The 14,139-nt window shown below is 34.7% G+C and overlaps 2 protein-coding genes across 3 annotated transcripts; one reads left to right on the top strand and one right to left on the bottom strand.

Moving 5' to 3' along the window:
* The first annotated feature begins 1,643 nt into the window (after nucleotides 1-1,643).
* On the top strand, nucleotides 1,644-10,110 carry YDA (Protein kinase superfamily protein). 2 transcript variants are annotated; one of them, XM_068614777.1, is made up of 12 exons: nucleotides 1,644-1,834; nucleotides 3,184-3,892; nucleotides 3,996-4,694; nucleotides 5,131-5,218; nucleotides 5,413-5,475; nucleotides 5,737-5,897; nucleotides 6,637-6,712; nucleotides 7,203-7,262; nucleotides 7,354-7,461; nucleotides 7,628-7,864; nucleotides 7,975-8,066; nucleotides 8,376-10,110. In XM_068614777.1, exons 2-12 carry the CDS (start codon nucleotides 3,333-3,335, stop codon nucleotides 9,736-9,738), a joined length of 3,507 nt encoding a protein of 1,168 aa, XP_068470878.1. In that variant the 5' UTR covers nucleotides 1,644-1,834; nucleotides 3,184-3,332; the 3' UTR covers nucleotides 9,739-10,110. The 2 variants fall into 2 exon arrangements, with proteins under 2 accessions (XP_068470878.1, XP_090155226.1); XM_090299100.1 differs by having other exon boundaries at nucleotides 1,666-1,840.
* Nucleotides 10,111-10,667: 557 nt separating this feature from the next.
* LOC137812649 (NAD(P)-binding Rossmann-fold superfamily protein) lies at nucleotides 10,668-13,440 on the bottom strand. Its single transcript, XM_068614779.2, has 8 exons — nucleotides 13,153-13,440; nucleotides 12,580-12,811; nucleotides 12,190-12,269; nucleotides 11,947-12,100; nucleotides 11,712-11,790; nucleotides 11,491-11,575; nucleotides 11,173-11,219; nucleotides 10,668-11,065 (listed from the first exon to the last, which is right to left on the bottom strand). The coding sequence occupies exons 1-8, from the start codon at nucleotides 13,256-13,258 to the stop codon at nucleotides 10,901-10,903; spliced, it is 948 nt and encodes a 315-aa protein (XP_068470880.1). The 5' UTR covers nucleotides 13,259-13,440; the 3' UTR covers nucleotides 10,668-10,900.
* Between the last annotated feature and the right edge of the window lie 699 nt (nucleotides 13,441-14,139).

Here is a 14,139-nt window from a genome sequence, read left to right as displayed (position 1 = left end):
GTTTTTTACTATGATAAAATTGTTGTTCCTTTTTTCTAAAAATTCCCTTTAGAAGAAAAAAAAAATTTTTATGAAAAAATAGATGATAAAATCTTTGAAGGAAAAAAAATGTATTAAGAGAAAGAATAAATATAAATGAAAATCGTAAAAATAGAATAAAATATTTTTACTTGTAATCACTTGACAGTAAATATAAACTATTAATAAGATAAATTTATTTTCTCTGTCTACTTTCGGAAAATATGACTAAAACGTTAATTAATTAAGAATTAAAACAATAATATAAACAATAGTTAACCGTAATCAGTTAAAAAATGCTATTAAGTAAGTTCTTTATCTTTTTTAATATGTCTCAATTAGTTACAAAAAAGAGACTCTATGTATAAGAATACAAACAATGTTATCTAAACTAATTATCTTAGTGAATTAAATAAATTAATTTAATTACTGTTATTAAAGTTACCAATAATTTAATATATATTCAAAATACTTTAAATTCCATTGTTCTAATTTTTCGCCAATTAACTCATGAAACTTCATTTAAAAGTATCTTTATAATAAAAAAATACAATGTAACTTATCACTGGAAGAGATTACAGAAAAGGTTAACATTAATGTTTCTCACAAAAATAAAGTTTTAAAATGGTGCCCATAGAAAATATTAGAAGCAACATAAAAAGAAAAACACTTAAAATTTTTGTCATGTGGATTCTCATTCGTGTAATTAGAAGCAATAAACATTTAACACTATTGTCATGTTAATATTTAAATATATTAGATATTAGTATTAATTAGTATGTTTCAACATTAATTAATATCTTAATATATATTATATTCAAATATTAAATAGTATAACTATTAAAGATTAAATATATTTGTTATATCAATATTCCATACTTGTAATTTTATTTTAATATTTTAATACCAAACGTTGTTATAATATTATACAAAATAATACTTTTATGAATATTTATTGTACAATTTTTAGTTTAATTGTTTTTTTGAATATCTAGGATGAATCCAGTTTTAGTTCCAAGAAAAAAATTATTTTAATATTACATTTGTTTAAGAATACGATTTTAATCTCTCAAAATTTACCATTTTGGTTATGTTTAAATTTTTTAAAATATCATTTTCAAAATTTTTGAAAAAATAAAAGTAATAATGACACATTTAACTTTTTTTGACATTTTCTTTTTTAAATTTCACTTAGATTTTAAAACATTATTTTATAATTTGTTTGAAAAAGGAAAAAAGGAAAGTGAGAGTATCTGAAGATAATTGAAAGAAAAAAAGAAAAAAGAAAATTTCCTCTTAATCGGTAAGCCACGATAATATTAAATAAATAATTGATTATTGAATAAGTTGCCGTTAAGTACAGATGAGATCAAAATTCTCTGTTTTAGGATACAATATAATACCGTGATTGCGCCAAATTGCGAAAACCCCAACCAAGATTGCACTATGCGTCATTCATCTTTCTAGAACTGAGTATTTAACGGTGAGATGCCTTGTAGGACGTGGCTCCCACGCGTTTATGCACCGTACGCAAGATTTTGAATCGTTTAATTAAAGTTTTAAAAATTAATAAATCATTAATTATTATTATTATTATTTAATTAGTTTCTCACACTGCACTTAACGCTTGGGCAGTAACACTAAACTGAAAGTACCTTGTTTTGTGCCTGTTTTTCGCTCTTATTCTTGCAAGTTCCCATGGCTTTTCTCTGACTCTTTAACTTCGCGTTGCTCTGTCTGTGGTGAAAGGACACCTCCAGGATTTTATCTTCTGCAAATGTTGATGTTCTGGCGCTGAAGAAACGTGTATCACTGAGTAAGTGTAAGGTTACCGTGTGTTTCGTTCTTTGTTTGATTTATCGTGCTGGTTTTGAATAATATGTGTGTTTTGAGACCTATCAATGCGCAGAATCGTTTGCATGCTTCTTTCTGGAATTCGAACTTGTTGAGCTCCGGTTGCTGTTTTTCTGTGTAGGAATCGGAGTTCATTTTTGTTAGCTGTTGGTTTGTTGATGTTGCTGGCATTGCCAGTGTGTGTGATTTCGAGACAATTTATTTGTGAATATCACTGTGTATGTTGTCGTTTTAGCTCTCGAGAGTTGGTTGAACTAGTGGATCTGATTTAAGGCCTCTACGGCTCTTTCATTGGTTATTTTTGCTTCACTGGGCTGATTTTATGTTCCCGTGCAATGTTGTTTGCCAGTTGTGTGTGTTTAGAGCTAAATTATGCTATCTGGTTTGAATACAAAGCTGAAAGAGATAGAATGGATGAAATGGACTTGATAACTTTGTCTGTGTGCTGGCTAGTTTGTTCTCAAGAAAGAAATGATTGATAATTGATGATTCGTATCTAAGAAACTGGTATGTGGCTTTTGTTGATATTTACTTGTGTATTTTTTGTTGTTAATCATGAATGTCATTAATTCATGCAGTTTTTACCATTTTTATGAATTTACATGTATATTATACTCTATATAAACTGTATAAATTATTTCAAAAGTGTGGCTACAGTCATGTTATAGTATTTTGGGGGCTGGTCGCTAAGAACCACTATCCAGAATTTAAAACACGGTCTCAATTATGCCTAAGTGACCTTGTCTAGTGGTTTCATGTGATCCATGTAGTCGACCTCACACGGTGGAATAAAACTTTTGTTGCTGCTGCTGCTCCTTGACTAATTATAAAACTTAGTTTCTAAACTATCTTCATTACTTCATTGTCAGTGGTTCACTTTTTTTATGTTTTGAATATAGAATGATACCACTGTCTTCACAGAACAAGTTACTGCCATGGCTTCTGGGCTTTTGTAAGGCACTTTGGCACTAGCTGTTTGTCTGGGACAAATTTACAACTCAGTAAAACTCAATTGACGGGATACTTTTTTTGTCTTCAATTTCCTAGAATTTAGAACCATCATATTATCAGCTCGCCATCTAATTTTCAACCAGACAATGTTCCTGGGTTCCTTGGATTTCTGTTTGGAATGTGAAAGCGTCTGTAATGTATGTTGTCATGTAATAGGTTTCAGTAAGTGCCACAGACTACTACAACATAGATTATGAATTATCTGATCCCATTTACTTCTCTAAAACCTTTTGGTGTGGTTGATTTATTTATTATGTGTTTATTTTTTGATAACAAACTAACATTTGAGGTCCTTTACAGATTATTATGGTGTGGCACTTCAGTGGAACCTCAGTTGAATTAATTGTATTACAAACATTTGTGCTGTAATGCTAAGTGTGAATTTACACCCAGAATTTGCAAATAGTTCCTGCTCTTTCCCTGTGTGTTTGGCAAGCTTTTCCTAAGACATGTGGTCGTGGTGGGGAAAGTCTTCTTCCAAAGAGGTGAAAAAGAAGGAAAACAGGGAAAGTATTATTCAAACCATACAGAGGAAATTAAAGAATGCCTCTGAAGAGAAATCCAATAATAAATCTGAAAGATCAAGGAGACATCGTGATGATGCCATCTCCAAGAAGGGATCTAGATCTCTTGCACCTTCAAGATCACCATCACCCTCTACACATGTATCCCGATGTCAAAGTTTTGCAGAAAGGCCACTCTCTCAACCACTCCCATTACCAGGGTCACATCTTTCAGATGCCATTGGTGCAAATCCTGGGGTTATTTTAACATCAAAACTTGATAGAGCCATAGACTCAAAGCCATCTCTACATTCCCCCCTTCCAATACCTGGTTTTGTTTCAGGCAAGGAAGACGCTACTGATATGGAAGGAGAAATAGCCACTGCATCTGTTTCTAGTGAAAGCTCAATTGATAGTGGCAACTCATTTGATTCGCCGCATTTTGTTAGTCCTCTGGCTTCTGATTGTGAAAATGGAAACCGAGCCACCATCAATAGTTCTTTCAAGTAGTTTTGTCTCCTTCTAGATACATTTTTTTACATGCTTTCCGTTTATTTACCTTTTCTTTTGTCCCTTCTGTTACTAAATTTATTTTTTATTTTCCTGAAGTCTGGGGCACAAGAATCAACCTCTTATTACTATCCAAAGAAACTCAAGAACATTCTCAAAACCAAGTCCTCAGTTGTGCAATAATAAGCCATTGTCTACCTCACCAAGAGGGGTTCCTTTACATCTGCAAAATCTGCAAGTAGCTTGCCCAGGTGGTTTGTGTAGTGTTCCAGATAGTTCAATATCAAGTCCTAGAAATGCAATGTTGAACTCTGAATTACAGACAAGAAAACCTTATCCAGATATAGCTTCTGGGCACTCCTATACTATGGTTTCAGGCCGTAATTCTAGTCATAATTCAGTTGGTGGGGATCTTTCAGGACAAATGATTTTGCCGCAAAACAGGTGTAGCCGTGAGTGTTCTCCAATAGTTAGTCCCAGAATGACAAGCCCTGGTCCCAGTTCCAGGATACAGAGTGGTACTGTGACCCCTCTGCATCCTAAAGCTGGAGGAACTGCAGCAGAAGCACATACAAGACGCCCTGATGATGTGAAACAAAAAAATCACCAGTTACCACTCCCTCCAATAGCAGTCACTAAGCCGTGTGCATTTTCTCCAACCTATTCTGCATCAACAACTCCTTCAACCCCTCGTAGTCCGGGCGGATCCGAAAATTCGATAAGTCCAGGTTCACGCTGGAAAAAAGGGCAGTTGCTTGGAAGGGGAACATTTGGACATGTATATCTTGGTTTTAACAGGTCTGTACCAAGTATGTGAATATTTATTTTTTATTTTTGTGTTCTTCTTCTCTTTAAATTATGACACCTGGTACATATGGTCGTTTATTCCCTATTTTATTTTAGTAATAAAAATTTGAGAGAAATCTGTAAATTTTGGGTAGGGGTAAGTACCAAGGGAGGGGTAGTACAGTAGTACCAAATTACTCAAGTGCCTGCCAGATATATTGTAGGACGAATAATAATCACTGTATGCGTGACTCAAGAATTCTTAATCAAACAGATTATGTTTGAACATGCATTTCTCCACTTTTTACATCACCCTTACAGGTTAATGTCAGCACTGGTCCTGTTTCAAAATTGGTATTTGTTGTTGTTCCTGCTTTTTTGTTTTTTTCTGCATTAAATTCTTTCAACTTTTTAATTGTGACTTATTTCAACTTCTGATGTTCTATAGAGAAAGTGGTGAGATGTGCGCGATGAAGGAGGTAACACTTTTTTCAGATGACGCTAAATCAAGGGAAAGTGCACAGCAACTAGGCCAAGTAAGTTTTCTTTTGTAGATTCGGTGTCTTACACTTGCTTTTCCTTTGGGAAGGTTAAAATTCAGACGCATGAAAAAAAGCATTACTTTCCTCAATTGTCTTTACTTTTTGTTTAAACAGTAAGGGATAATTGTGAATTAATGACATTTTATAATCATAGCGATGAATATTCACGTATGTGATGGCATTTGCAGGAAATTGCAATGCTTAGTCGGTTGCGGCATCCAAATATTGTTCAGTATTATGGATCTGAGACGGTATTTATTGAATCTTTGACTTTATTCAGTAAATGATTTCACTTTCTTAATCTGCTTACATAATTCGAGACTTTCACGTTTGCACAAGTCAGTTGTTATAATTGCTTGTATGTTTTGAGAAACACGATTAAATTTTCTCTTAACTGCAGTTGCAGCTACTTTTGTAATTTAGTGCTTCAGATACTATCAAACTATTGACTATCAATTGTCAAGTTCATAATGTATTTACTGCTTTATGAAATTTTTATGATGCTTAAACAGGTCAATGACAGACTTTATGTATACTTGGAGTATGTCTCCGGAGGGTCAATCTATAAGCTGGTTAAAGAATATGGCCAGTTAGGTGAAATTGCAATTCGTAATTATACGCGGCAAATTTTGTTAGGACTTGCATATTTGCACGCCAAGAACACTGTTCACAGGTGAGTTCTATACATATTGTACTTGAAGTCTTCTCATATATTTTTCAATCCTTGTAGTGAATAGCGCACTATAGCGGAGTAGCTCAGCAGAGTGGGTTTGGCTGCTATGGGATTGAAATAGAATAGCGGTTTCCCATAGCAGTCATTGCAGCTGCTACCGTCTTTTCATGTTCTATAGTGGCGCTCCCGTGATAAAAACCCATTTTACCTCTACTATGATTTCTTTCCTATTTTCTAGTACTTTTTTTGCTTTAGAAACTAATAGGGTTTGGAATCCTTCTTCGTTGACCACCATTCCATAGAAGGTTACCATTGTTTTGACTTGTGTTCCTTTGCACTTTACAGCACTTTTGTTTGTGCCTTCTGCTCTTTCTTCTTCCTTTTAAACTTCCCATTTCACATTCTACTAATTTCTTCATGCTCTTTTTCTATTAATTTTCTCATTATCTTTCATTTTATTACTATATTGGTCTTAGGTTGATGGTGATCATGTGTGCAATCTTGTGAGTATATATATATATATATATTGAGTTTTATGCATACAAGAAATTATTTAGTTTCTATTATTAATTTTAAAAACATCTACCTTACAGCTCGCCCGCTATAGTGTTTTTAGAGGTGGCTGCTATGCGCCAGTCTCCTAGATTAATAACTATGGTTTCAATCCGTATATATTGTTTTAATTATGTTGTGATTTGTGATTCGATTTCACCTGGTCTGATCACTACGTTCTGATCAGGGACATTAAAGGAGCAAACATATTGGTGGACCCTAATGGGAGGATAAAATTGGCAGATTTTGGGATGGCCAAGCATGTAAGAGCATTTAAATATTTTATTGTGCAAGATCTATAACTATGCAAGAGCATTTAAATGTTTTATTGCGTAGACTTGAGTTGAATATTTCATCACAATGGGTTTGACTAGCCAGGTCAACCTACTTAATGTCCATGTTTGGTGGGTTGGGTTTACACATATTTGATCCCATCAAGTGCAAGACCCGCCTCACATAATCAGTGCCTTTGATGGGTTGAGTTTACCCATCATACTCTCTTCTCTTACTTCCATCCGCACCCTTAGCTCTCATCTCATTCACTTGATATTGAAAAAATAATTTTATTTAATGTTTATTATTTAGGTGACTTGGCCTATCAAACCTCTCCCACCATAAAATGGGGTCACTGATTTTCCCAACTGTTCCAAAAAAGGGACCCACCTATCCTGCCCCATTCATTCATTTGGCAGGGTGGGTATCCTGCATTGCCATCTTTCTGACTTGATATTTCCTACCTTGAATGGTTTGCAGATAAGTGGGCCATCTTGTCCATTTTCTTTCAAAGGAAGTCCTTACTGGATGGCACCTGAGGTCAGGATGATTTCTGCATTCATTTAACACTTTTGTCACTGGTCTTATAGTGTAGTTTATTCTTATATGTGTTACTGCCTTAATTATATAGGTTATAAAAAATTCAAATGGTTGTAATCTTGCGGTTGATATTTGGAGTCTGGGATGCACTGTTTTGGAGATGGCGACAACAAAACCTCCTTGGAGCCAATATGAAGGGGTGAGTTTGTAGACAGACTAAAAGCACTTGAAATTGATATATGTGCATTTGAAATCTATTTTGGGACAAATTTAAATGATTCTTGGTTGGAAACTTGGAGCACATGCTTGTCTAGAAACATTGATTGCTTAACTTGTTTCTGTTGTTTTACACCACATATTTCAAGGTTGCTGCTATGTTTAAGATTGGGAACAGCAAGGAACTTCCGACAATTCCAGATCATCTTTCAGAAGATGGAAAAGATTTCGTCAAGCTTTGTTTGCAAAGGAATCCTCAAAATCGTCCCTCGGCTGCTCAACTTCTAGAGCATTCATTTGTTAAAAATGCTATGCTGGAAAGATCTATTTTAAGCGCCGTTCCTTCAGAAGATCCAACTGCTATAATAAATGCAGTGAGATCTCTGGTATGTCATTTCATACAATCATCTTTTGTCAAGCTGCATTATTTTTCTCGGTTTGTGCATGGCTACCTTGTCCATGAGTTCTCACGATTCGTCACTTTGAATTTCTTTAGGTCATCGGACCTGCAAAAAGTAATTCATGCTTAGACTCAGAAGTAGCTGGGATCTATCCGCCTAGAAACTTGAGAGCTGGTTCTGGATCAAGGTCTCTTTCAAACTCAAATATGGCACACCCTTAAGCATGGGAAAGATCACGATAAAAAATACAACCGTCTACTTTGTGCATATGAATATTTGTAGCTGTACATGTATTCAAAAGCTAGGAACCTGCATAATTTTAGCACTTATTTTAGGCAAGTAGCTTTATAGTTAAGTTTCAATAGTTGACAAAGAAAGGTGATGGATAAAGGCTCTGATGTCATATTGGTCAAATTTATGCTATTTTTTTATTTTATTTTACGTACTTTGGTATGAAGGAGAAGGTACTAACTTTTTTTGTGCCCTTTGTTGCCAGTGATCCTCATACACCAAGGGAGATCTCTTGTCCCATTTCTCCCTCTTTGCCTTATAAATCATTGCATACAAGTGGAAGGATGTCACCACCAATATCTAGCCCTCATACTGCATCTGGCTCATCTTCGCCCCTAACCAGTGGCGGCGGTGCTATTCCATATCATCAGACAAAGCAATTAATACTCTCACATGAAGTTTCGGGTATGATCCAAAAGTCCCATAATGGTGTTATTCCAATATCTAGCCCTCGTACTGCGTCTGGCTCATCTTCGCCACTAAGCAGTGGCGGTGGTGCAATTCCATTTCATCAGACAAAGCAACAACTATTCTCACATGAAGTTGTGGGTATGGTCCAAAAGTCTCAGAATGGTGCTATTCCAATGTATGGCCCTCGTACTGCATCTGGCTCATCTTCACCACTAACCAGCGGTGGCGGCGCTGTTCCGTTTCATCAGACAAAGCAACCACTATTCTCACACGAAGTTCTGAGTATGATCCAAAAGTCTCAGAATGGTGCTATTCCAATATCTGGCCCTCGTACTGCTTCTGGCACATATTCGCCACTAACCAGCGGTGGCGGTGCTATTCCATTTCATCAGATGAAGCAACCACTATTCTCACATGAAGTTTCGGGTAGGATCCAAAAGTCTCAGAATGGTTGTATTCCAATATCTAGTCCTCCTACTGCATCTGGCTCATCTTCGCCACTAACCTGTGGGGGCGGTGCTATTCCGATTCATCAGACAAATCAACTACTATTCTCACATGAAGTTGTGGGTATGACTCAAAAGTCTCAGAATGGTGCCATTCCAATATCTAGCCCTCGTACTGCGTCTGGCTCATCTTCACCACTAACTAGTGGCGGCGGAGCTATTCCATTTCATCAGACAAAGTCACAACTATTCTCAAATGAACTTGTAGGTATGATCCAAAAGTCCCTAAATGGTGCTATTCCAATAGCTAGCCCTCGAACTGCATCTGGCTCATCTTCGCCTCTAACCAGTGGTGGCAGTGCCATTCCATTTCTTCAGACAAAGCAATCACAAATCTCACATGAAGTTGTTGGTACGATCCAAAATCCTCAGCATGGTTTTTATTCATCTGGAAATACCCCTTATCATGGTTCTAAGCATGCGCAGTTTGGGAGAAACTTGCAAACTACACATGCTTGCCGCGATGTAGGTTCATCTGACAATAACCATTCTAGGAGGGCTGTCCAGAGAGACCCAATTGAATTTCGCGATGGGAAGACATACTTGGCGGACTGCGTGTCACAACAGCTGTTGAGGGATTATGCACGGCTACATGCATGCCTGGATCTTAAACACGATCCCCCAAATCCTGATCGCTCAAATGGCTTATGATCTGCATTCAGTGCTCAGATGGTAGGCATTAAAGTTTTGAAGGTTAGCGCATTCGGATAGCGTAGTAGCATAATCATGTAGTACATTTGGGTAAATCGTAAATCTCAATTTTGTTCGGAGTTTCAAAATCGAATACCGTCTCAAGTCTGCGTTTTCTTTGGAGGTGCAACATTCAGTCTCAGCCTTGCGTTAAAACATTTTTTAACCCTCTTAAGGAAATGTAAATCACTAACTTAATTGCTGTCATTTCGTGTTTTATCATCATCCTAGGCCTAGCTGAAAATGGTGGTGAATGCCAAAGCGTATAGAAACAGATGCCTATTGTAAATATTGGAGAAACGTTATATTTTATTTAACAGTTTCTTCCTGTAATCGTCTCTTTGTTGGTGGGTTTCTTTAACTCATTTCGCGGCATCTCTACGTTGAATTTATCAGCATCTGCGGGTTTTATTTGGGACCAATAAAATTTAAACTTTATCTCATGGTTTTATTTCCTGAACAATTCAATTCGGTAAACTCAGATTAATGAGGTTACTTGTTTAAAAGTCGCTTGAGGACTTGGTTGCGTTTAATCCAAGAGAAGAGACCGAAGGAATTTTTTAGTTTTAACGTTTCATTAAAAAAATTAGAAGAATATCAAGATGAAGAAAAGTTCCTTACAATATAACTAAAGTGTGATATATGTAATCCAAAATACTTTGAAATGTGTAATTTGAAAGAAATGAAGACATTTCTAATGTAAGTCATACAGTCCATGTTATCTTTATCTTGCCAACCAACAAGGTAACGTTATCTTCTCTTTTTATCCTCTTAACCAAACACACTTGTAAATTTTACCCAGTCGTATAGCGATTGCATTGATACTATTTCCTGAATACCAAAAACCACATATACTTTAAAGTAACGATTTTGATATCAATGGAACGGAGTACTGTAACGGGTCAATTTTATACTTATAATATAGTATACACACCGCTTAATTTTTAACAATAATGGTCTCAAAGCAATAATGGAAGTCTGAGATGTAATTTACTTAAAGCTTTTGAAGATTAAGTTTACGCCCCACCATAGATTTCTAATTCTCTGAAATTTTATTTTAAATACAATAATGTTGGCATGTATGAAGCTTCCTCTAATTCAGTCCAGTCGAACAAAGCTTAAGCTACTTTGGATTAGTCAGACTTGAGCTTAGTTCCCATAGTTTTTTTGCCAGCTCTGAATCTTTAGCCAGAGCGGTAGGTTCTCCCTTGTTGCAATCCATAAAGTATTCACCAGATATTCCCTTGACTTGTGGATGCAACGCCACGTAACACTGAGTTGCAGCTCCCTATAAACATGCCTCAACAATTAAATTACCAAAAAACTGGTGTAACATTTAGATTAACAGCATATCAGCAAACACTGCTGTAGATATATTTTGTATGTACTAAATACCTGTTGCACGTTTTTAAGGAAGTACTTGCCCACGGTATTAGCAAGGGCTGCATGAATGAAAGTTCAAATGATTACATGGACGAAAGTTCAAATGGTTATGCAAGGAATTCTGTACAAGAATCACCAGCTATAACATCTGTTTTGCTTCTGTTTATGTCCCTTTTACTATATATGCATAGAATGGTAAGCATATTGATATGGATTATGTAGATCAGTCAGTATAACTATGCCTAATTTTTATTAAACCCGTCGTAAGACCTATTTCCAAGAGCAATGATACTTTAATAAACACACTAATTGAATGGCATAGATACTAACCATTAACATAACCATGGTATCGCAAAATATTTGTAACAATTGATCCAGGATGAAGGCAGTTAACAGTTATTTCCACTCCTTCTTCCTGAAAAGACCAAAAGGATTGAAAAATCCATTACTGAAGCAGGCTATTCACAAACATGGAACATTAAATATTGCAGTAAATAAAGTGGAACCAATGAAATTCCATAAATTAGAGGTGACTTTAATGATTATAATACCTTCAAGCGCCTTGCAAGCTCCTTTGCATGCAAAATGTTAGCAAGTTTTGATTGTCCATAAGCAAAATAACTGCTGTACCTGTTAAAAATCAGATAGAGGTGGAAATTATGCAATTTTGGGAACTCAACATTGGATATGAATAGTATACATTTATTATGATTTTTTATAGCAAGAGCTTTGTAGCAAATAGGGAAAAGGTTTATCATTGATTTATCATTCCAATCAGACTAGTACCCCGATTCGTCATTGATCTTATCAAACAAAATTCCTTCACGATAAGAAAATCGGTGTGCCTCTGATGATAGAATAACTATCCTTCCTTCCTGTTCGCATTCTCGTACTGTTTTTTTCATAGTTTCCAATAAAAGGTTTGTCAAGAGAAAATGACCTACAAAATATTTTTGAAAATTATAAGAGAACACCAACTTGAAGTTATAAATCTCACATATTATGTGAAGTAAACATGTAGTATAATACCTAAATGATTGGTTGCGAACTGCAATTCTATATTGTCTTGGGAAAGCATGAATGGAGTTGCCATCACCCCCGCATTGTTACTTCAAGGGAAAGAAAGAATATTATACTTTTCAACTTCTAAATAAGTAAAAGAATATAATCTGTTTCAAATTTCAAGTGTGCAATCAACACATAAAAACAAGGAGGTAATTTTACAGGTATAGTTTTATCAAACACTTTCAAACAAGAAAGTAGTACAAGTTGGCACAAACATCTTTCCAGAAAGATAAGAGTATAACAAAAAGTCCTCATCAATCATTCACATTCACATTCAACATTCAACCACTTGGAGCAAAACAGACAAAACATTACCCAAGTTATCTTAAAACAGCTAAAGTTAAGATCTCTTACATTAAGATATTCAGTGAAAGACCAGATGAGTTAAAATCTGCTGCAAATTTCCTTACCGATGCCATAGAGCTTAGATCTAACTCCATAACATCGATTTTAGCCGAGGGATTTTCCTTAAGAATAGTTTCTTTGACATTCTTACCACTGTCCACATTCCTTACTGCCATAACAACATGGACACCGCGGGATGCAAGAACCTGGGTGGTCTCCAGACCAAGACCACTTGATGCTCCTGAAAATGGACTAAATTAGCACCGAATCATGATAGTTAAAACCAGAGAATAACCAACACTCCCATCTAAATTGAATAACAAGTTATAATCTCATTTGTTCAGCAATTCAGCAAAACTAGTTATGATCAGAACCAAAGAATCCTAAACAATCTGTATTGTGAGTAGTTTATGGTATTCTCTTAAGTGATCACAAGTGTTGTGTATAAAGCTTTGTGAAAAAAATGCTACAATTGAAACAAGCCTTAAGTGATGCATCATTAAACTACAACACAACATAAGAAAAAAACACTCATCTTTCAATTCATTTCATCACACAAAAATAAAAAGAGGGAAGAAAAACCTGTGACGATGGCGGTGAGAGCGGTTCCATCAATCCCTTCAGTGACTTGTTCGGCTGTGGAAGATGCTGAGAACCCTGACGCCCCTTTCCAACCGAGAAACCACATTTTTACTTTCGCACACCAAACAAGTCAAAACACAAATCATTGTCTTTCAATTTCTGTATATAAAACTTACATATTTTACTCAGCCAATTGTGTCAGATTATTTATTAACGGTAAATACTAAAAATAATTACAATTAACTCTTCGTATATATATATTTTTTTCAAATCACACCTGCAATCCTTAAATTTTTTTCCGTTACCATGTGTGATATAAAAAAATGTGATGATATAATATTTTAAAATAAATTATAGATTTGTGTAAAATTTCAAAAAGTTGAAGACTTGTAACATCTTCAATGGAATTACTTTATATAAATTCTTTATCAATAAAAATAATATTTAAATATTTTCTTGGAATTTCTTAATGACAATTTAGTGTGATCAATATTGTTTTTGCTACTGGTCTAATATGAAACCTCGTGAACGAAATTTTTCAGAAAAATTTAATGAATTGAAAATTTGTTTTTTTTTTAAAAAAAAATTTCGGCGACATTGTTTCAGTGGCTTTGCATCTCTTAAGAAAAATTCAAGCTTTGGATTACATAACTATTTGGGGTTGATGTATACTTTTACTTTATTTATTTATTCATTTTAAAAAATGTATTTTTTTAAAATAAATTTTATCTGGCTAAAACGAAGTTGAAATTATTAACTCCAAGTTGAAAATACTTTCATATTATTTTTAAAATAAGAAATAAAAGATTTGAGTTTGAATTTTATTTAAGAAAAACAATACTCTTTGTTCTTGCCTACTCAAACATTTGCTTTATATTCGTAGAACAAGTTTTATTATTTATAATGATCAAATCTAATTCAAGCATAATTATTTATTATTTCTAGAGTAATTATTATTTATGGTTGTTAACAAGAAATTTTGTAATT

The sequence above is a fragment of the Phaseolus vulgaris genome, chromosome 2 (genome assembly GCF_051622355.1).
Source record: "Phaseolus vulgaris cultivar YP4 chromosome 2, ASM5162235v1, whole genome shotgun sequence".
In the NCBI taxonomy this organism is placed as follows: domain Eukaryota; kingdom Viridiplantae; phylum Streptophyta; class Magnoliopsida; order Fabales; family Fabaceae; genus Phaseolus; species Phaseolus vulgaris.
Note: the sequence above shows the minus strand (reverse complement) of the source record. Positions and strands in the feature narration are given on the sequence as shown.